Consider the following 20,869-nt stretch of genomic DNA (forward strand, 5'->3'; position numbering starts at 1 on the left):
AAATATTCTATAACCTAATATAAATAGGAATGAATATTTTAAAATGAATTCCAGTATTTTAGTATATTACTAATATCCTTTAAGTATATAAATATATATAAAAGTGGTATAACCCCCTTTCCAAACACACTAGCTGCAATATCAATATAATAATACACGCCACAGTTTCATTGTAGCATACTAATGCCTACACTGCCCTGGAAAATGCTAACGTGTCAAAAAATTAGATTATGATCGATCTTACCGCTTCCATAGAACAAGTGAAATATCATATGTGCATCATACATATCCCCATGAAGGAATGGTGTCCATTCCATCACCATTCATACCATGATGTCTTCTCCCCCACTAGTCTTTTAGTAATGATCAACCTAATCATGATACTAAAATTGAAAACTTACCATGTCATCTTCCACCATAATCATCGAATCATTTTCTATAATTCTTCTCTGACTTGTTCTTGCCCTTCTTACGCTTCTCTTTCTCCTTTTTCTTCTTCTTCTCGGCAGAACCTCTTCTGACAACATTGCCATTCTCATCTTCTAAGTCTGGCATGGCATCCTCCTCACTCTCACTCCCCAAGGCTAGCATGAAATTATCATCGCTATCAGAATTAGGTGCATCTTTCAATGCCAATGCTTCCACGGGAGAGAGTCCAAGTGCCAACTTCCCCAACTTGGACATAGACTTATCAGCACATTCTCGTTCAGGTCCAGCCAATGGTGAACATCTACGCAATTGAAAAATCACCAAAGCGCTCTTCCAATCGTCTGGCGCAGACTTTCCGATCTGCTCTTTGAGCTCATCGCGATGATCTCCAACCTTTGCCTTGATGATTACTTCAATAGCCACCAAGAACCTGAAGTATTCTTCGAATTGCTCCTTGGTTGTGCCGGAAAGGACGGGATATTTCTCAATCACTCTAGTGGGACCATAAAAGCGACGCTTAGAAACACGAGTCATCGGAATTGTTATTAACGTGCTTCATATTGACTATTCCTATCTGACAAATTCCATCTTCGTTCTCCTTGACCCACTTTTCATCCATATTTTCGAGAGCGCTAAGCTGGTCTGACAATTGCATTACCCATCGAACGTTGCAGTGATTCTCGATTTAGTTCGAATTGGTGCAACTCGGCTTGGACGTTATGCTTGGTTGAATTGAGAACACTTTCGCAGAATGCCAGTGATGCGAATTGTTCCCGAAGAAGATTACCCGTGGCTATAGATAGTTAGTCGATTATTGAGTAATTAGAATCGATATAACTTACTGTTTCGTCTAGTCGAAATATCGAGGCAATTGAAGTTTAATTGAACAGAGTTGTAAATAGTTTGGGATAGATGGCTTCTGGTTGGAGGTAATCGCGTTGTTCAGGTGACCTAGTGTGGAGTTTCTTCCTCGACAACCACAAGTCAAGTTTGACGACATAACCGATATCCCTACATCTTACACAACCCTATATCTTGCACAATTTGATTTATTAAACTAAAAATCGATTTTAAATTTATACAATAAGATCTTAAATTTATTAGAAAATAATATCAGAAACTTGAAAGATTTGAAATATTTAATTAAATATTAATTGATTTTGAATAACAATATTTTAAAATATTAATAATAAAATAAAAACCTATATTAAAATGAATTTATATAATTGAAAAATGTTTTTTGGTATTTTTTATTATTATTATTATTAATCAAAAGTTTGAAATTTCGAAAAACATTAATAATCAAATTTTATGTCAAGTTTGAAGTTTTTGAATAGTTTTAAAAAAAAAAGAAAAATAATTTAAAAATACCTTTTAAAATATTATAAAATATTTATTTCGAGATTTTAAAAAAATAAAATTGATGTTTTAATTTAATCTATAAAAATATATTTGTATATATTAAAAAATATATAATATAATAATAAGAAATAATATTAAAATAATATATTATTTAAAAATTATAATTAATTATATTATAGAATAATATAAATAAATAAAAATGATAATTAAAATAATTGATTTTTATATTTCAATTAAAAGATTTATTATATATTTTTTTTCAATTCAAAATCTTGTAGTTTCTTTTTTAAAAGAATTTTATTTCTAGAAAAAATCTTTAAATTTTATAATATTTCTAAGAATTTTATAGTTTATATTCAATTTCAAATTCATTTTATAATATTTAATACTAGTTATTAGTTTTAATTTTAAATTCAATTCAAGATTTTTATTCAAAAATATTTGAATAAAAATACTCTATTATTGATTATATAATTTTAATTTTTAAATATTAATATTCTTAAAATAAATGATTATATATATAATTAAATAATAAAATATATTATTTTATTATTCAATTATCAATATTAATATATAAATAATATATTTTATAATTAAATTATATTTAGAATATTATTAATATTTGAGTTATAAAGGATTTTTGTTTTAAAATAAACTATTTATTAAAACTCTTATTATATATTAATATGATTTCGAATTTTTGATATAAAAATTAGTTTTTTTTGATTCTTTATATTAAAAGATCTTTAAATTTATAGAATATATTCTAAAATCAAACTTTTATTATTTTTATTATTAAATAAATTAATATATAATAATTTTATAATAATAGTTTTAATATTGAGATTCCTATTCAATTATCGATTATAATTATGATTTTATTATTTCATATAAAAGAGATAATATTATAGTATTCTTATTTTAATTTTCAATAGAATTCAATGATTGATTGATTATATATTATTTTTAGAATATTATTTTTAAAAGAAATAAAAGTGTGCAAGATGCAGGGTCGTGCAAGATGTAGGGATATCGGTTACCAAACCATGAAATCGTGAGAAGATACTACAGCCCATCAAAGCAAGCTTCACAGCGATGCAAACCACAGCAACAATGATCTCAGCCCTTTCAAATTCCCCATAACACTCATCTTGCATTTATTACTACTAAAACGAAAGTTCATTTGCTCGAATGACACACTACTCCATAGGTTACTGCCGGAACAACATCTCGGTGGATTTATTGCACTTGTTATCACCGTCTCCACAATTTATGCTTGCTGATAGGAAAACTATCAACAGCACCCTTCCATAGATCCCCACTAAAATAGATCCTATGGAAAAGATAATTCCGGAATTCAAACGCTTGCCGACGAGAAAAAAGCCTGAGAAATTGCCGAATCTCCTTAAATATATTACAGCCATCTTGAAACCTGTGAACCACCTTGGTATAAAGTTTGAGGAAAAATCAGGGAATCTGCGAAAAGGATATGGTAGTTTCTTCATTGAGTTAAAAGAGACGATAGACGATACGATGCTTGATTTTACACTCTGGAGTTGATGTATAGCGTGTCTGATGCTACGAAGACTGAGCTGGACAATTCTCTGACAAGCCTTTTGCAAAAGACGAATGTCAATCCCAAACGATACAAAGACCGAGCTGAGTGTGTCTCTCGAAGCGTTCACAAACAAGGTGCATGAGATACTCGAGAGTGCGAAGAATAAGCTGAACGAGTCTTTTCAATATATTACGAAGATTTTGGACAATATACCCGCAAAATCTCAAACTTTCACTCGAGCCCATTGGACAGAGGTATCGGCTATTCTTCGTAAGGAATTTACTGTCGCTAAGAATACAGATGAATTTCCCAATGCAATAAATAGGAAATTTGATAGCATTCTAAAGGGTCCTCGCAAGAAGTCTAAGAGATCGTTGCGAGAAATGAAGAAGGATATAGGGAAGTTTCCAGACACAGCGAATACGATTGTCAAGGAACCGTTGGATGATGGTTGAAATTGATTTAGAACGGCTGATCTAAAAGTAGAAGACCTGGGAAACTCCCAAAAGGAACATGATAAAGTCAAAAGAGATACCGGAGAATCCAAACCAGGTTTACGATCTCTGGTCACCAATACAATGTTGAAGTTTTGAAGGGATTCCGTTTGCATGTTCGAAATCGGGGCTTGGTGAACGTAATCACCCATCATATTCCTCCGTCTCCGTGTTTGTTATACAATCAAGATTTCCAGATGGGTGTTCTCCAGATGTTTTTTTCTATAGACAGAGTTCTTTGTCATAAATTCATTTGGTGGAGCAAACTTCAGCAGCAAGAAACCCCTTCAGCTCAAAAACTTCCATTGGCATTCAAACAATATTCGACGGAAATCCTTTTATTTCCATCCGAAGAATCTTTTTCTAGCATTCCTCCATTTTCATTCAAATAATCTCAGTCGCATACTTCTCATCTGCTGTCAGTCATTCTTCATTGGCGTGTTCAAAAGGTCATTTCATTTGCATTATAATTTTATTATATTATTGAAAGTTATCAATGAAATTCATCATCCTTTATGCTCGGCTTATCATTCGGTCTTCTACGAGCTGTCCTCAGGCCATTCGTAGTATCGCTCCTCTAATTATATTATTCCTTGTTGGTCAAGACGATTTCACGCATTCATGAAGAGTGCCGTTAAAACCAACGATATTCCGAAATTTTCTTCGAACGAATCTTGAAAAAGAAAAAAACCTTGGTACTCAAATGACGAATCACCTGAAATTTCGAAGTGATTAAGCTTTTTCGAATTCTGAGAAATCATTTACTGTGCTTGTAGATTTTTTGGTTTCGCTTTCATTTGCCGGTGCAGTCTTTCTAAGATTCAGAGGAGTTGATGGAGAAGTAAGTTCGATAGCTTTGAAACCATCAGATAACTTTGACTTCTTTAGTGTCTTTGGTGCAGCGTCCTCCGTAGCCTTTCTTTTTGATAGCATTTTTGGATCCGATGGTGTTGAAAAAATTGGTGGATTTCGCGCTGGCCCAGAAATGCTCTTATCAGGAGAATTCTGAGCAGATTGTGGAGGGTATGTTTTGTTCTTCAAACTCAAGCGTGTCTTGGCGGACTTGAGTGGCTGGGACGGCTCTTCCTCTGGTTGCTCTTTCTCAAGTTGCTCTTGTTCTACCTCAGATTCTGGCTCTGAGACAGTGTCATATATCTTCGGACATGCTCGAATTGTCTCTAGTGCACGTCGTCTCTGGTTTTCTATATGCCTCTCTAGCACCAGATCTTCCTCTTTCCGGTATAGTTTTTCGAGATGGAGTCGTTTTTCACGATGACTCTGAATTTCTAGAGCTAAGTCTGTATAGGGTCTTTCTTCTGCCTCTGCTAACATTTGATTCTTCGAGATTGGTTTTACTGACCTATCCTCCTTGGACTTGCCACTCTTGTCTCTGTCAATTTTGTTGTCAGAAATACGGATAAGAGTCTCTGCCTCAACCTCGTCAATATCTTGCGCAAGTGTAAGGCGCCCTCCTTGTGAATCTGGATCGGAAAATGATTCGACGGGTTCATCGAGATCCTTGACCTCAGGATTCTGATTCGCTTCTGGGTCTTGCGCTACATCTGGACTTGTGCCTGGGTCGACATGTTGGTCTGTACGGGTGAGGGTGTTCGACTAGATGTAGGTCCAGTTGTAACAGTAGCAGCGACCGCAGGTGCGTCAGACACTAAATTTGTTGTCAGAAATGCATGCCCAGTTTTTTCTTCGGAATACAGGATTGGGCTTACCTTGCGTGGTGCTAAGATTCTTATTAATTGAAGGGGGGTTACCATTTTGAACTAGATCTCTGAAGTGTCATCGGAGCTCCATCAACTTGTCACCCAGCTGGTTCTTCCCGGGCGAATAGCAGATTCTCGTTTTCTCCGTTTCAGGTTTGGATAGTCCTGAGCCCCATACCAAATCTTCTCTGGCTTCTACAATCAACACATTCCCTGTGCGGATCAAAGCCTGGATCCATGAAGGCTTGTGTCGTAATTTGTAGTAGAGGGCATAAAACATCATTTCGCCGGAGATTTGGTTCCACTTCTCGACATCAATTTTTATTTTGTTCCCTTCTGTCTTGGCTTTCTGAGGAGTATATTTGATCATTTTGAGAAATTTAGCTTTGTCTTTCATCATATAAGCTTTCGCTGCTTGGAAGTAACTACAAGTTATACATTAGTCAGAACTCAAGAAGATCAGAACAAGAATGTTACGAACTTCTCAGCCGAGCGGTAAGTCACTCCTTCGTGATCAACAAATGGCTCATCGTAAAAATTCGAAAGCCATGCCCAACTGGCACCAGACTGATGACTGCTAAATAAGATTGCAGTGGCTGGAAGCTTCTCAGCACCTTTGGCATAGAAGATAGTATGCGATTCTGGACTTGGAACTATCTTGAGCTAATAAGATATCTAGTACTTGGTTATTATGGGACACAGAAAGAGTTGTGAAGGAGATGGAGGTAAGGAAGAAGAAGATACAAGAAGTTTTGAATATATTCAACCCGTGAGTGGGGCGACGACAAGGCTCAACGCGGTTGAAATCTCGTGATTCCATCAACGCTCCCTAATTAGGAAATTATTCACTTCTCATTCACTTTTTCCCTCAACAGATTTGACCTTTACCCCGCGCGAATCTACAACTATGAGTTTACCTTTTTCTTTTCCTCTCAGATTCCCCCCAAACTTCTTAACTTTTACAACAACAACAACAGAGACTTGAAACCCGACCGCTTTATGATGTAGGAGGACTCCGATTTTACCACTATGAGTGAGATGATGATAACAACAAGAAAACTCCTCGGAAGTCAAAGAAGCCTGCAGACACCGACTTTGATCCTTTGAAGCAGTAACACCACCAGCATACTCTTCAACCCAGCTCGAAAGAGAGATACAAGACGCGAAGCGAATAAATCCTGAGGGGGTGATGGTGATTGGAGTGAAACCAGAGACCATGGGTACCATTGCAGGGTATCTTCATTTCCAGACAACTGGTGTAGTGATAAAGTGGTTGGAGGACGAGGATAAGCTAAGAGGACTTCTTAACAATTGGTTAGAAGAAAAGAGAAAGGTGTTGCATGTCTGGTAAAACATGCTTCGGATTCAGGTGCAAAGGACTTCGGCGTAACAAAACTTTTTCAAATATTGAAGGATCTAACATCCGAGCATAGCGCATTGGTTACCGGGGATACTTTTCCGATTACCCACGCTATATTGGAAATGAATTTAAAGCGAAACGACCCAGGACACTACTGTTATCTTCACACAATTCACAAAATCATCAAGGCATACCCCAATCATTGTCCAAATGACGCACCTTTCTTTCCAAAGGAGATTCATTCAAGGGAGAATTGGCATCGAGGTCTACGGGCGTTCCGGATCCTACACAGGGAGGGTAAAATTAGGCAGAGGGGAGCCAGATCGACGCCAGCACTCAAGCTGCTCTGGTTGGATGACGAGACCTTGAAGTCAAGTAGAAGCATGGACGAGACTGCCGAATATGGGGTGTTTAAAGCGAGGGAGTCGGGAGAGGTCTTGGAACTTGAGAATCTGAGTGGTAGGGATGATGAAGATAATCCACTTGAAGAGACACAAGAGCAAAATATTGCGGAGATGGAGGCGCTTCATCGTTCTTTAAACAGCACTGGAGATATCGCAAAGGAAACGGTTTCCCGATGCAAGGATGCTAGGAAGACCCGGAAGGAAACTCCACCGGAAGAGATGAAGGCGTGAATGGAGATCCTCAGAGAGAAGCATGATAAGTACAAAGTTGTCTCGGCGCCAGTCAAGGGTCCATCGAAATCAGATCCTCAAAGAAACCCGCTGATGGTCAATGCCATTAACGTACAAGACATTTTGGATTCCTCTGGGGAATTTTCAACTGCTGAACGAGAGCAATTCGAACGAGATCAATTGTAGAAAGGGTCCAAGGAACAGAATGAAGAAAGAAAAGATTTCTTCAATGTCTTGGAGTCGATTTCGAGCGCTTCGGCTAAGCAGAAAAGCTTCGTTGAGTGTTGCGAGAAGTATGGATTCGACTACAGCGACCCCAAGAACATAAAAGTTCGTGGTGTACCATTCAAGCCCTACCCACATCAGGTGATTGGGGTCGTCTATATCGACTGGGACAGAAGAAGGTACAAGAGACAATCATACTTTTCTTAGAAAATAGCTTTGACGGGTGGGCTCGTAATAAAATGTCGGAGAAGTTTGTGAACAAACTTGTTGCTGAGGGAGAGTTTGATGGTGCTGATTCCAAGGAGATTCAGGAGGAAGCCAGACGTATTTTAGCTAAGCTTTTAGGTGAAGATTATGTTTCTGGTGTTTCTGATGATCTTTATGCTTCTAGTGAGAAGAAAGCTTTTGAGGATGGGCAGAATGGAGGATTATTTGATTTGAAAAGTTTTAATGCGATTAAGTTGAGATGAGCAATAGAATAGATGAAGGGAGAGATACATGAAATCAAAGCATAAATATGATGCGTGGGGCGGCTTAATCGAGAGTGGCTTAGTATTCGAAACAACGTTCAACTTTGAATATGATCTTGCCTGGTACTTGCTAAAACTTTCGCTGTATTTTAAAAGCTAGTTCGATACTAAACTAGGTACATACTTTGAATAAGAATGAAGCAATTTCTTACCGTGGCTGAAAACCCATCGTCAATGATGCTCTCTTCCCTCATCCTTTCTCCCCCTCCCTGCCAACGGAGCGCGGCGAGCCTAGAATTTAAACTATATAAACTACCTTAGATAAATTCATCCAAGTAAAAAAGGTAGAATGACCGAAAATTGTTCCTTGAATCCATCGCGGTGTGGAGAATCAGTAAAGTCAACGTTAATGCTATTAATCCACCTATTGAACAAAACAGAAAATTTTGAAATATATTCTGAGAAATCTTAGGGTGCAGAATAATGATCCTTAATCTTCTATATCTTTATGATACCATTGCATCAATGTAACCTACTGTCTTCGTGGAAGTCTCGTTAAGCTAACATTTTCTTCCTTGGGGGTAAGAGTACGTTTCTTATGAGAAGGACGATCATTGGATGAAAATATATATTCTACCAATGTCCTAGACTTTCAAGAAGCCTAGACATACGTAGCTCCCTACGATTATGGTCCCTTTCTATATTTTGAAAGCTTACAAGGGATTTGAGTAATAGACCAAGGACATCGAACTTCAGAGTCTCACGATACATTAAATAGCTAACTGTATCAAAAGTAGCCCAGAAGAGCTGCGATACATATGGGACCCTCAGAGCCTACTTCTATTTGTTGTAATCATCTCCGTTGGAAATCTTGGTATTTAAAGAAATGAAATTTTGTGTTTTTGCGAAACCAGATTTCGTTGCAAGGTTGGGTATGACCTTTTGAAGCAGTTTTACATGGTCTTTGAGTTCTGTTAGCTGTCTAAAAGTGTTTTTTTTAATGCTTGCAAGCTCCTTCACTGTTTCATTTTCCGAATCCCAAAGTTTATCTTATCTTTGGCTCCTGACCGATTTCTACTTCTGATTTACAAAGAAAATTCCACGGATATCACTACTTACCTGTCGAAGGCCTCTCAAAATTCTCAGATTGGATCTTTTTCAGATGGCGAGTATGAAAGGCACCCACTTCACAGTCACACGTCGGTGGATGACTTTAGAGTAATAATGAACAGTTACATTCGACTCTGCAGTATAATGGACCTTCCACATGTATCTTTTCTCACCATTCAGACACTTTAGAAAATTCTCGATTTGGAAGATTTTCAGTCAAATAAAGATGAGCACTCAAGTGATGATTGCGCGACAGCAAGTAGTTTGAGAACAATAATAAATGACTCACCCCAGCTTTTGATTACTCGAGACCTCTCATATGTGTTGCTATGAGCCTCTCGATAGCTTTTCAAAAATCCCATGTTGAACACTTCTCACTTTGAGAGGATGGGGTAAACACTTAAAGATTTAAAGATAACGGCTGGAGTCACAAAGATGATACTTAGTTTATCACGGTCTTCTAGTATATAGTATGCTCTGAGATATCCTGGACGCACAATTTAATGCTTTTTGAAGAATATGAATAAGCTCAGTCCGACGTTCACGCACAGTACATCCACTACGTTTTTGTTGAATTCGTGAAGGAGACGATAGCTTTACAGTCAAAAGCTATATTGTTGCAATCTCTGAAAGATATGAATGCTCAAAGGTATAGTTGTGACGCTATCCGACCGATTTAAAGAACTTTCGGATTTTGCGAGAAATTATTCCCGGTCCGTAGGAGACGTTTCGAACTTGATCATTTTTCCACGACGAGTAACGATATAACAATAGAGAGTGGCTATATCTAGTTATTGAGATTCAAGAACCCTCAGAGTAAGTTGCTTATATTGCTCAACTCCATCTGGAGAAAAATGATTTCCGGCAAATTTGATTTTGAAGTAGAATTTGAGCACCCACATGACTGTTTCTCGATGACGACCAAGAATGAAGCTACAAGAGTATGTCACTAACAGTTAGAGTAGCTTGAGTACCCTTGGTGAAGTGTCGCTTTTGTGGTTCGATAGATTTCCCGAATTTTGTCCTTGGGGATGCTTCAATTCTGCTACTTGATCGAGCACTTACTTGCCTATTTCTCGATGACGACGAAGAATAAATAGATATCATAGGCATCTCTGGAGTCGTCTTTTGAGTCAAATGAAATCAAGTCTGTCTCGGGTTCTTGAGGTTCCGCCCTGGTGGAATGGTTTTCATTGTGTTGAGATTCGTTTTGGTGGCATACCCACGGAAATTAACAAGTCACAGTCTCAACATTACAACGAGAAAAGTAAATTTGTTCTTTGAGAATCTTATTACTCTATCAATAGAGACCTAAGATGATACGCCCTATCATTCGGTATTGTATTCTGTCTAAAGACAAGATTTAGATATTGTGAAAATCCATAATTAGTCTACTAGATTAATTATTAATATCTTAATAATTGAGAGATATCTTACTGACTAATATATATATATAATATGATTTTATATTATAAAATTATATTATTATATAATTATATAATAGTAATGTGTTTTATCAGTGTACAGGTTATATCAATATATGAGTTACTTATTTTATATACAAAATTCGTTTGTGTGTAATTGTATATTTTCTTTATTTATAAATATGATTTTCTGAAAACTTGATACAAAATATTTGAATATATAAAAATTTTAAAAATCTAATTAATTTTAGGAAATTCGAATTTATATAGTTGTTATTATAAAAATAGTTTTTTTGTAATGAAAATCGTAATAACTTCCTTTTTCTTTTAAAAAACGATGAAATTATTTTATAAAAATTAAATCAATAAAAAACCTAGATTTTAATTTTTTTTTAAAATCTTTTATCCAAGAAAACAATGATTAGTTATTAAAATATTAATATTTTAAAACGCTTGATTTAGATGGTTTTCGAAATAACCCACACACTAATATAACCCGTACACTGATAAAACACATTATCTCTTATCAAATTGATTTATAATAAACGGTAATAACCCCATATAGCATTATTTCATATATTAATATCTTAAATATCAGGAATATAATCAAAATAACCTTAATTAGTATTTTTGATATTTCAATCTCAACTTTTTTTAGTAATATTGCTATCCTAATCTCAATTTGATTTGAATAAAAAATTGATATTCTAATCTCAAAAATCATATATTATTCTAATTCCAAAAATTATATTCTGATTATAATAGAATAAAAAATAATAAAAATAAAAAATAAAAAATAAAGTAAAATTTATTTAAGATATAAAAGCTTTAAAATTCAATTTAAAATTAGAATTTGATTTCCTAATCTAATTAATTATAATTTAAATAGAAAATTCAAATTTTATATTATATTTAAATTAATATTATTTTTAAATTTAAGACTAGAATATTGATATTTTTTATAAATTTAAATTAAACTAACATTTTTTAAATTGAAATTAAAATATTAATATTCTTATAAATTTAAATCAAATTAATACTTTTCAAATTGAGATTAGAATAGTAATATTTTGAAAATCAAAATAATCTGAAATAGTATATACTAAATCCCAATTAGTACTTTTGATATTTGAGGTATTAATACATAGAATGATGCTATATGGGGTTATTACTGTATAATAAAATAGAATGAAATGGAAACATAAAGAGAATTATTATTAAATTAATTAAATTTGATTAATTATACTTTCTTTTTATTATATAAAATGATTCCATAAGATTCAATTTAAATCGATCTTATTTATAAGCATAGAAAATACTACAATTTCATTATAAACTATATAAACCTAGGATATTCTTTAAAGAAAACCTAAATAAAAAAATATAAGCAATTTCATCTCAAATAAGCCTAACTCTTATAAATTGACTTCAATTCACTCTTATATATATTCGATTCGTCCCTAAAGCCTAAACTGACTAGATCTTCCCCTATTATTATAATAATAATTATTCTTACTATCATAAAATCTTACCTCCAAGAGCTATCTACCGGAAGGTGCAATCCTTATGTCCTTTGAGTCCAGTCCTCTCGTTCAGTATATCATAATAGTCTAATTACTCAAGCTTATTGACTCATGTTCGTACAAGAATATCTATAAGAGTGTCTCCCTATATGTCAATTGCTGTAATCATGCATCTTTCATCTTGCAACGAGCTATGATTGTTTGATCTAGTGACTTCAATATGTTCCGACCCTTTGCATCCAAATTGAGCGCTCCACATGCTGTCTGCAATGGGAAACGTGTAGAGGAAATACCATAAAGCATGAATTCATCTTGAAGAATATATTCCATGCTCTGGTAAATTTGAACACTCAATTCGAGACAAATTTCTCGGACTCCCTTTGCGTCATATGTCGCGTTGTCAATTAACCGCTCCAATTCCGGGTACATTTCAAAAATACAATGAATATTTAGTAAGCAGATAAGTTGAAAAGCCCAAAGGTAGACAAAAACATTGGCGGTACTCAAATCTTGGAACCACCACAGATCAAGTTTACGTTCATCCTCTACTTCAATACTTCGTCGCCAATAAAGTAGCCTTGATGAAGTTTTCAGACACGAACAGCACCAGGCTTCAAGACGAGCTTTTGCGTTGACTAGCTCTGTAATTTGATCTTGCGCGATTTCTATAGTGGCGGTATAGGGATTGTGCATTGTCACATCGACGCTCTCTAGAATCCCCGGAATACACGCAGCCACACGTAGAAGACTTTGTAATTGTGAAGCATGATAATTCTGGAAAGGCGTATGGACCCAAGAGTTCTCTGCCAAAAATGTTGCCTTACGAAGAATGAAAGCTTGGAGTATCTGGAGCGTAGATCCGTCAGTCAGAGAAACATAGAGCCATATTATGCAAACTTACTAATAGCGGTCTGAAGCCTATGAAGAGAGTGTGTTCAACACCAGACGCAAAAATATCAGGAGGTGAGAGTTGAAACATTCTACTAACTCCTTCCACATGTATCAGCCAGCTGGATTGATGCATTGGTGAGAGGACCTATTTTTGATTCTCAAACGTCAGTACCTCTTTCAATATTCATCTACGCTTCCTAAATGAAGAAGCCTTGAAATGGTGTGTCCGCAAGCTTGTGAAACCTACCTCTACGAGGGCTAAACACATAAACGATGCTACGAGTTCGTTTCGATAGGCACCTTTGGATACTGCCAAATTCTGCGCCAAAAGATGGAGACTTTTTTCATACTGAATAGAAATGAAGTTGACCATATTTGTGATACTTCGATAAGCAGTGATAGACAGAGCTAAAGCACTTGACGCTGATTGAAGACATTCAGCAAGGGGACCAATTGTATCGATAGACAGCTCAGGTAAGGCTGTGACCCATGAGCCACATACCCGAGGAGATTGTGCAAGTGATGTGGGAGTCTCAAAACCAGTCCCATCCAAAGGAACGAAATCACGTAAGATTATGAAGATAATTTCTTGTGTGGTATCAAGACCCGTTAGACGTTGATGGGACATCGACGATGAGTCCTTGCTCGATCCAATCATTTCGTGGGAGGCATTCGGTACTTCCTCACAATTTGATGTACTTAAGACAGAGTCAGTAGGAGTCGGTGTGGATGCTAGTCCCGACTGCAATGTCGGGGATTTATATGAAGTTTCTTCCTCTCTTCCAGATCTAGTCGCTTTGAACGGTACGAACAGGGCCTCGGGATATCCTCCACATTTTCTCTTGCTATGCAGACATTGTGAGCATGCTGGAAACTTGCCATCACACTATAAGACGCATAAAGTAGTAAGAGACTGTCTCAATCAGGTGAAATATATTAGACTACTAAGGTGGTGCGGGCTGACCTGAAGTTTACGCTTCCGACAAGTGTGGCACAAATTCTTCTTCTGGACCTTCATAACTGACGTGATTGCAATTTAAAGCCTCAGAGCTGATAGCTTAACATCTAGATAAAGCCGAATTGAAAGTTTCTGATTACAAAAGTTGCAATTGAAAGAATAATGTATTGCTAAAAGTAGAATCTTGAAGAGTCGTGTGTTTCAGTGGCGGCCAGTATCAAAACCCCGCATCACATGACAGTGACATCTCTCCAATCGGCACATTTATGGTGGGTCGGCTTTTGAAACTCTTTTGGGCTTAGTGATAATTATTAAAATCGGGGATGTACAGGGGGGTTTACAAGACTTCCTTACGCTGCGTAATTTACGGTGATGGCACGTATCTAAATATGAGACAAATTTTTCCTGGCTGATCAAGCAATTTCGAAGCATTACTCAGTGGAATAAGATAGAATTACCAAGCTTGGTTTCTGAGATACCTCAATGGACGATGCTATTTTATATAAATACCGTCCCTGTGGACCGTCGAATCTATGTATATTAAGAAGTCTCACATCGTTTGCTTCTCGCCAATCTTCTCACAATCCTCTATCATCCATACTTTGACCTTTGGCTCTTCAGTAACTTCCACAGTTATGTCTGCGTCCACATTTAAGAACAATGTCAGTATCACGCACATTGGGACTGCCACCGCTATTCTCAACATTGATGGCATTACCTTCCTCACCGATCCATTCTTCTCTCCTGCAGGTTCTGAATGGGGTATTGTACCTGGAGCACCCACACTCAAAGTTCATAAGGACCCTGCTCTGAAGATGGATCAACTTCCTCCAATTGACGCAGTCCTACTCAGTCACGAAAATCACCCTGACAACCTCGACGAGCTTGGCCGTCAACTTTTAGATGGCCGTCACGTTTTTACGACAAAAGATGGTGCAAAGAATCTCACTCCTCGTCCTGGCGTTCTTGGATTTGACGATTGGGAGGAGAAAGATGTAGTCATTGCTGGAACCACTTTTCACATTACAGCTACTCCTTGCAAGCACTGGCCTGGCCATGAGTGCGTCGGATTTGTTTTACACACTGATAACTTTGGCGTTGCACTTGACGGTCGACCTAATGCAATTTATTTCTCAGGGGATACCGTTTATATCGAAGAACTGGCCAAGATAGCCGATAAATATCACATCGCTGTCGCTATTTTGAATTGTGGTCAAGCAACTTTCGAAAATTTTGATGCCAAGGGTCAGCCAAGTCAGTCAGGTGAATCTCTTCAAATTACCATGGGTGGTCACCAAGCTGCTCACCTCTTCCGAGATATCAAAGCAGATGTTTTGGTCCCTATGCATTACGAGGCATGGGATCATTTCAAGCAACAAGCGGATGGACTTTCAGCCGAGTTCAGTGAGGAGGGAATTTTGTCGCGAGTTCTCTGGCTTCAACCCGGAAAAGCAGTGCCGATTGATTCTTGTATATAAATAAAGGAGCATTTACTTAAATGGAGACATTAGAGTTAGACATCGTACTCAAGATCGTAAACAAAATTGTTGTCAAGAAAACATATTCTTATACTGCTATCCTCATACTACTATGAGTAGCAAATTCGGCTATTGTGCTATAATGATGCGAGTTTATAAATCCTATGACAGAGCTCAGTGACAGAGCTCAGCGCAGTATATGCAATTAAATCATTCCAAAAGTCCCCTCAGCTGCACGTGAAAGACTTAGCAAATAGTAAAGTCTAATTCAAGTTGGGTCCGCCTCCAGGTTGGTAATTTTCATATAGCCAAAGAGTTCCACGAGGAGTACCAGGAGATTTTGAGTCCTAGCAGTTTCACCGCAATACATCGAAGTTGTCACAGAGATGATCACCTTAAATCTGATTTAAATGGCCACGAAAGTGCCGAGAATGTGTAATTCTGTTTACTCCGCTTCTTTGAGCACTTCGGTTGATCGAAAGATCAATTAACTGCCGAAGGTCCTGAAGTATGTGGGTCGTTACTCAAACACTAGACTATCAGTATCATTTGTTGGAGGATTCGGCTTTTGCCACCAAACCGGGAATAGCGCCAAATGTTTGTCATTCATAAACTTCATTCATGGGATGATTGTAATCTTCTCTAGTGCTTGATTTCAAATCCAAACGTACTCAGTATATATAGCGTCGCTTTCCGCAGTATCTTGACGTAGAAAATCTTGGATAATCAAAAGCAGTGACGAAACGAAACAAAACAAATCTGTTGTAAAGTCGAACAGTCACACCGATCGCCCCCTCCTCCATGTGTACAGAGACAACACAGTGTCAATAACGATAAAAACGGTCAGAGTTACAGGTTACCTTTATTGATCTTACTACCATGCCCGAAGACAGGGACCTGGAATCAAAAAATGCCTCAACTCTAGCTTTAGATGGCAATGTGGCAACGAAGACTGATAAAGCCACTGACGTCTCAGAAGAAGGGGGTTTGCAAGCTTGGTTAACAGGTGAGATAAATATTCCGTGAATAAATCTGGCTGAATAATATTCTAATTCTCTTTTAGTTTTTGCTCTATTTGTCGCCGTCATGAATACATGGTTCGTATTTCAATCTACGCAATTACTCAAAGGCTGATCAGTGTTGATAGGGGTATGATTATTTCATTCGGTGTTTTTCAAACCTACTATTTGTCAAGATTAAATCAATCACGCTCGGATATTGCATGGATTGGTTCGATAGCTGTGTTTTTCCTCTTCTTCATGGGAATCGTTGGTGGCCGTCTCACAGATGCAGGATATTACCGCATCACAACACTGACTGGTACGGCTCTGGTTGTGTTAGGAACTTTCATGACCTCTATATCCAATACTTATTGGCAAATCTTTCTAGCCCAGGGAGTTTGTACTGGTCTGGGTAATGGATTTCTTCTTACACCTATGTCGACGGTTGTCGCTAGTCACTTCAGGAAGAAGATTCCGCTCGTTATGGGAATAGCGGCTTGTGGGAGTGTAACTGAGGGTCTTATCTACCCTAGTATGGTGCGAACACTCCTGCCAAGAATAGGATTCGGATGGACTTTGAGAGCCATCGCTTTTATACAACTGGGGACTTTGGCAGCCGCACTAGTACTCGCAAAACCCAAATCAGTCTCCAAGAACACAGCTCCAATTATTGATTTGATGGTCTTCAAAGAACCCGCATTTGCTTTACTATTTGTTGGGTCATTTTTTGTCAGTGCAGGCTTTTCCTTTCTTTAGCTAAATGAAAAATGTACTGAAAGATTTACAGGCTTTTCTAGGCATCTTTTTCCCATTCTTCTTTTTAAGTTCTTATGCGAGGGAGAAGCAAGGAATGTCATATGAAGACTCCCTCAATCTTACGCTCATTTTGAACGGCATAGGATTTGCAGGTCGATTGCTACCCAGTGTACTTGCCAGGTTTTTTGGAACTTTGAATGTATTCATTGGAACGATATTTGCTTCTGCAATTTGTATGTTTACTTGGATACCAATTCATTCAACAACAGGGTTGTATGTATGGACTGCTTTCAATAGTATGGCTGTAGGAGGAGTTCAGTCACTTTCGTTAGCTGTAGTACCTGTTATCACTACAGACATGTCAAAAATTGGAGCACGATTGGGAATCATTTTCGCAGCTATTGGAGTTGGAGCATTAATTGGTTCTCCAATTTGTGGTATTATCATTGCTTCGAATTATGGATCATATACTGGAGCACAAACCTTTTCCGGGGGTGCATTAGTCTTGGGAGGCTCAATCATGATCGGAGCACGAGAAGCTAGAAGACGAGAAATTCATAATAGCATCTGGGCGAGGATATAATAACGCATAGGAGGTTATACGTACTTGGAGTAGTACAGGCAAGGATACTAATGAGAATGTAAAATAAAGCATTGATTTATCAAGTTCTTGTGAGCCTGCTTGAGAATCTCTTTAAGTGAATCAATAGAATAATATATTTAGAGCTGAATTGTTTTAATATATTCTTTATTATATAAGAATCAGCTAAATATAATAAGCAAAGCAAACCAAACCAAACCAAACCAAACCAAACCAAACCATACCAAACCAAACCAAACCAAACCAAACAATAATCAAAAATGTATTTCCTTCGCTCAAAGTTAAACTCTTATGATTAACAAGTGAAGCTAAGAAGTCATTTTCACTTTTTCGATTCTACTTCTCGCTAATCTTGCATGGTTAACAGCCCTTTTACCATTAGTACTTAGGTTCTTTACCGCCTCTATATGACCCTTTGTGTTGTAATATGCGCCTTCATATTTGGTTAAGAATCCAAGCCGCGCATTCATTTCACTAAGTAAAAGACTTGTTAGTATACAATGTTCAAATTTCAATATCAGTATCAAGTATGCTCAGCATTTTGTACTGTAATTCGTCTTGAGATATTCAAGATATTGGATTTGGATAACGTACTCAATTGCGAGTCCGGCCCATGTAAGAGCATCTTTTCGGAGGATTTCAAGATCTTTCGCAGAAGCATTCTTCTTCAAGCTCTGATTATAGCTTCCTTGGAAGACTCTTCTGCTATCGTCTTTTTTTATACCAATTGCCTTGTATTTTGCATACTCGTCTTTCATCTCGTCGGTCCATACTTTTGTATTAGGAAGGGGTTGTTCGTTTGTTGTTTCGGTTATCTCTCTTTCGCACTCTTCTATTATAGAACGAATCTGCCCACTGTAGACTTTAGTCAATTCTGTAAGTTCAGATTTGCCAGAGTTATGTGTTTTCTGTGAATCTCCTGATGCCGCTGATTTACCGGATTGGTGAGATCCATCTGATTTTTTGGAATTGTTGGAATTGTTGGAACGGCGAGAACCATCTGATTTTTTGGAATCGTCAGAACCAGAACCAGACCCAGGATCATTTTTGCTTGAAGAGCCCTTGGTTTTGCTCGAAGAGCCCTTAGTTTTACATGTACACTTCGATTGCCTATGTTTACATGTTTTGCAACACGTGCAAGTGCTAGTGCTGTGACCACACTTCTCGCATTTCGGCATATTGGCGAAGATTGAGGTAATAAATAATAAAGTCTAAAAGGAGCAATCGAGGCAAGGAATACTCTGAAGATAACTAGAATTCTGAATGATATAAACGTGGCGGTGATTAAAGCTGTTGAGAATGGAGATAAAATAAAATTCTGATAGATTTATTTGGTATTTTATAGGTATCTTGAACTGGTTGTTCAAGTGTGAATACCAACAAAACACATGTATAGTGATGATTTGATGTCAATATGAACCTTTTTGGTGGCCATTCTGTTAAGCGCTTCTGTATAGATAAATTGTAGAAATACATGTATAGTGATGATTTGATGTCAACATGAACCTTTTTGGTGGCCATTCTGTTAAGCGCTTCTGTATAGAGAAATTGTAGAAATACATGTATAGTGATGATTTGATGTCAACATGAACCTTTTGAATGACCATTCTGTTAAGCGCTTCTGTATAGAGAAGTTGTAGAAATACATGTATAGTCATTTGATGTTAAGATTAATCCATTTTATAGTCATTCAAAAATTAAGCGGTTCTATACATGGAATTTATATAGCTTGTCTACAATGCTACGAAATATTTTTGATAAAATCTATTAATAATACTTGCTATCCAAGATTTTAAGCCTCATCATTCATGAATCTTTTTTGTACAAACACTTAACACTCACTATCGCTCTGCCCCCTCTGTCTTGAAAGAATAGGATAACCCTGGAGGAATGGGATAGAGTAGCTTGAGGAGTTCTGTAAGAAATAATTGCAAATAAGGGCAGCCTTCGAGCGACGCGAATGTGATTTGTTACTGGTCATTGTACTATGATTATAGTGACATTACCTACTGATGGTTTTTTAACGCAATTTTTGGATATCAGCTGAATGCCGCGCCAGTTGGTGCAGTGTGCGACTCAGCAAAGCGGATCTTTGTCTCGCTAGGCTGAAAGCACATTGAGAGAGTAGTATCGAATGTCTCTCAGGCTCTGTATTGTGCTTGCTAACTCACAAAAAGATTTGGCGGGATACATGGACAAGTTCAGTCTTGTGATATATACTCTAACTATTATTCCGAGGATTTTATTGGTGGTCAGCATCGGTGGTAACCACAACCCTAATGGGGGTAGTGACTATGAAAAATCCATAATAAGCTCATTAAATCGCTTATTAATATCTTACTAATTAAGAGATATCTTGATGACTAATATATATATATAATATGATTTTATATTATAAAATTATATTATTATATAGTTATATAATAGAATCTCTTATCAAATTGATTTATAATGGAATAGAATGAAATGGAACTAAATGGAAGCATATGGAAGATCATTGATAAATTGACTAAATTTGATTGGTTATACTTTCCTTTTTATTATAAAATGATATTATAAGATTCGATTTAAATCGATCTTATTTATAAGCATAGAACATACTAGAATTTCATTATAAACTATATAAACTTAGGATATTCTTTAAAGAAAACCTAAAAAAAAAAAAAAAAAAAGTAAGCAATTTTCATTCAAATTAAGCCTAGTTTTTATAAATTGATTTTAATTCAATTCTTATTATATATATATTTGATTTGTTCTTTAAGCTTAAATTGACTAGATCTTCCATTATCATTATAATAATATTATTTTTTATTATTATAAAAGCTAATCTTTTAGAGATTATAAGCCTAGTTAATCTAAATTAGCTTAAAAAGGGA

The 20,869-nt window shown here is 36.5% G+C and overlaps 8 protein-coding genes across 8 annotated transcripts; 4 read left to right on the top strand and 4 right to left on the bottom strand.

Moving 5' to 3' along the window:
- Positions 1-279: 279 nt before the first annotated feature.
- Positions 280-963, bottom strand: EAE97_012194 (uncharacterized protein; the record flags this gene model as incomplete). Its single annotated transcript, XM_038882708.1, has 3 exons — positions 280-348; positions 402-436; positions 474-963. The coding sequence occupies 3 exons, from the start codon at positions 961-963 to the stop codon at positions 280-282; spliced, it is 594 nt and encodes a 197-aa protein (XP_038726449.1).
- A 2,457-nt stretch (positions 964-3,420) lies between these two features.
- On the top strand, positions 3,421-3,804 carry EAE97_012195 (uncharacterized protein; the record flags this gene model as incomplete). The annotated part of the gene is made up of 1 exon (XM_038882709.1): positions 3,421-3,804. The coding sequence occupies one exon, from the start codon at positions 3,421-3,423 to the stop codon at positions 3,802-3,804; it is 384 nt and encodes a 127-aa protein (XP_038726450.1).
- A 771-nt stretch (positions 3,805-4,575) lies between these two features.
- EAE97_012196 (uncharacterized protein) lies at positions 4,576-6,788 on the bottom strand (the record flags this gene model as incomplete). The annotated part of the gene is made up of 6 exons (XM_038882710.1): positions 4,576-5,435; positions 5,459-5,509; positions 5,571-5,581; positions 5,657-5,986; positions 6,043-6,214; positions 6,479-6,788. The coding sequence occupies 6 exons, from the start codon at positions 6,786-6,788 to the stop codon at positions 4,576-4,578; spliced, it is 1,734 nt and encodes a 577-aa protein (XP_038726451.1).
- EAE97_012197 (uncharacterized protein) lies at positions 6,778-7,556 on the top strand (the record flags this gene model as incomplete). Its single annotated transcript, XM_038882711.1, has 2 exons — positions 6,778-6,903; positions 6,975-7,556. The coding sequence occupies 2 exons, from the start codon at positions 6,778-6,780 to the stop codon at positions 7,554-7,556; spliced, it is 708 nt and encodes a 235-aa protein (XP_038726452.1).
- Positions 7,557-12,192: 4,636 nt separating this feature from the next.
- Positions 12,193-14,304, bottom strand: EAE97_012198 (uncharacterized protein). The gene is made up of 4 exons (XM_038882712.1): positions 14,164-14,304; positions 13,447-14,085; positions 13,210-13,344; positions 12,193-13,154 (listed from the first exon to the last, which is right to left on the bottom strand). The coding sequence occupies exons 1-4, from the start codon at positions 14,215-14,217 to the stop codon at positions 12,474-12,476; spliced, it is 1,509 nt and encodes a 502-aa protein (XP_038726453.1). The 5' UTR covers positions 14,218-14,304; the 3' UTR covers positions 12,193-12,473.
- Positions 14,305-14,792: 488 nt separating this feature from the next.
- EAE97_012199 (uncharacterized protein) lies at positions 14,793-15,635 on the top strand (the record flags this gene model as incomplete). The annotated part of the gene is made up of 1 exon (XM_038882713.1): positions 14,793-15,635. One exon carries the CDS (start codon positions 14,793-14,795, stop codon positions 15,633-15,635), a length of 843 nt encoding a protein of 280 aa, XP_038726454.1.
- An 879-nt stretch (positions 15,636-16,514) lies between these two features.
- EAE97_012200 (uncharacterized protein) lies at positions 16,515-17,975 on the top strand (the record flags this gene model as incomplete). The annotated part of the gene is made up of 4 exons (XM_038882714.1): positions 16,515-16,641; positions 16,699-16,732; positions 16,783-17,365; positions 17,424-17,975. The coding sequence occupies 4 exons, from the start codon at positions 16,515-16,517 to the stop codon at positions 17,973-17,975; spliced, it is 1,296 nt and encodes a 431-aa protein (XP_038726455.1).
- A 326-nt stretch (positions 17,976-18,301) lies between these two features.
- EAE97_012201 (uncharacterized protein) lies at positions 18,302-19,171 on the bottom strand (the record flags this gene model as incomplete). The annotated part of the gene is made up of 2 exons (XM_038882715.1): positions 18,302-18,467; positions 18,588-19,171. 2 exons carry the CDS (start codon positions 19,169-19,171, stop codon positions 18,302-18,304), a joined length of 750 nt encoding a protein of 249 aa, XP_038726456.1.
- Positions 19,172-20,869: the final 1,698 nt, after the last annotated feature.

This window comes from Botrytis byssoidea, assembly GCF_014898295.1.
Source record: "Botrytis byssoidea strain MUCL 94 chromosome Unknown BBYS_056, whole genome shotgun sequence".
NCBI classification, from domain to species: Eukaryota; Fungi; Ascomycota; class Leotiomycetes; order Helotiales; family Sclerotiniaceae; genus Botrytis; species Botrytis byssoidea.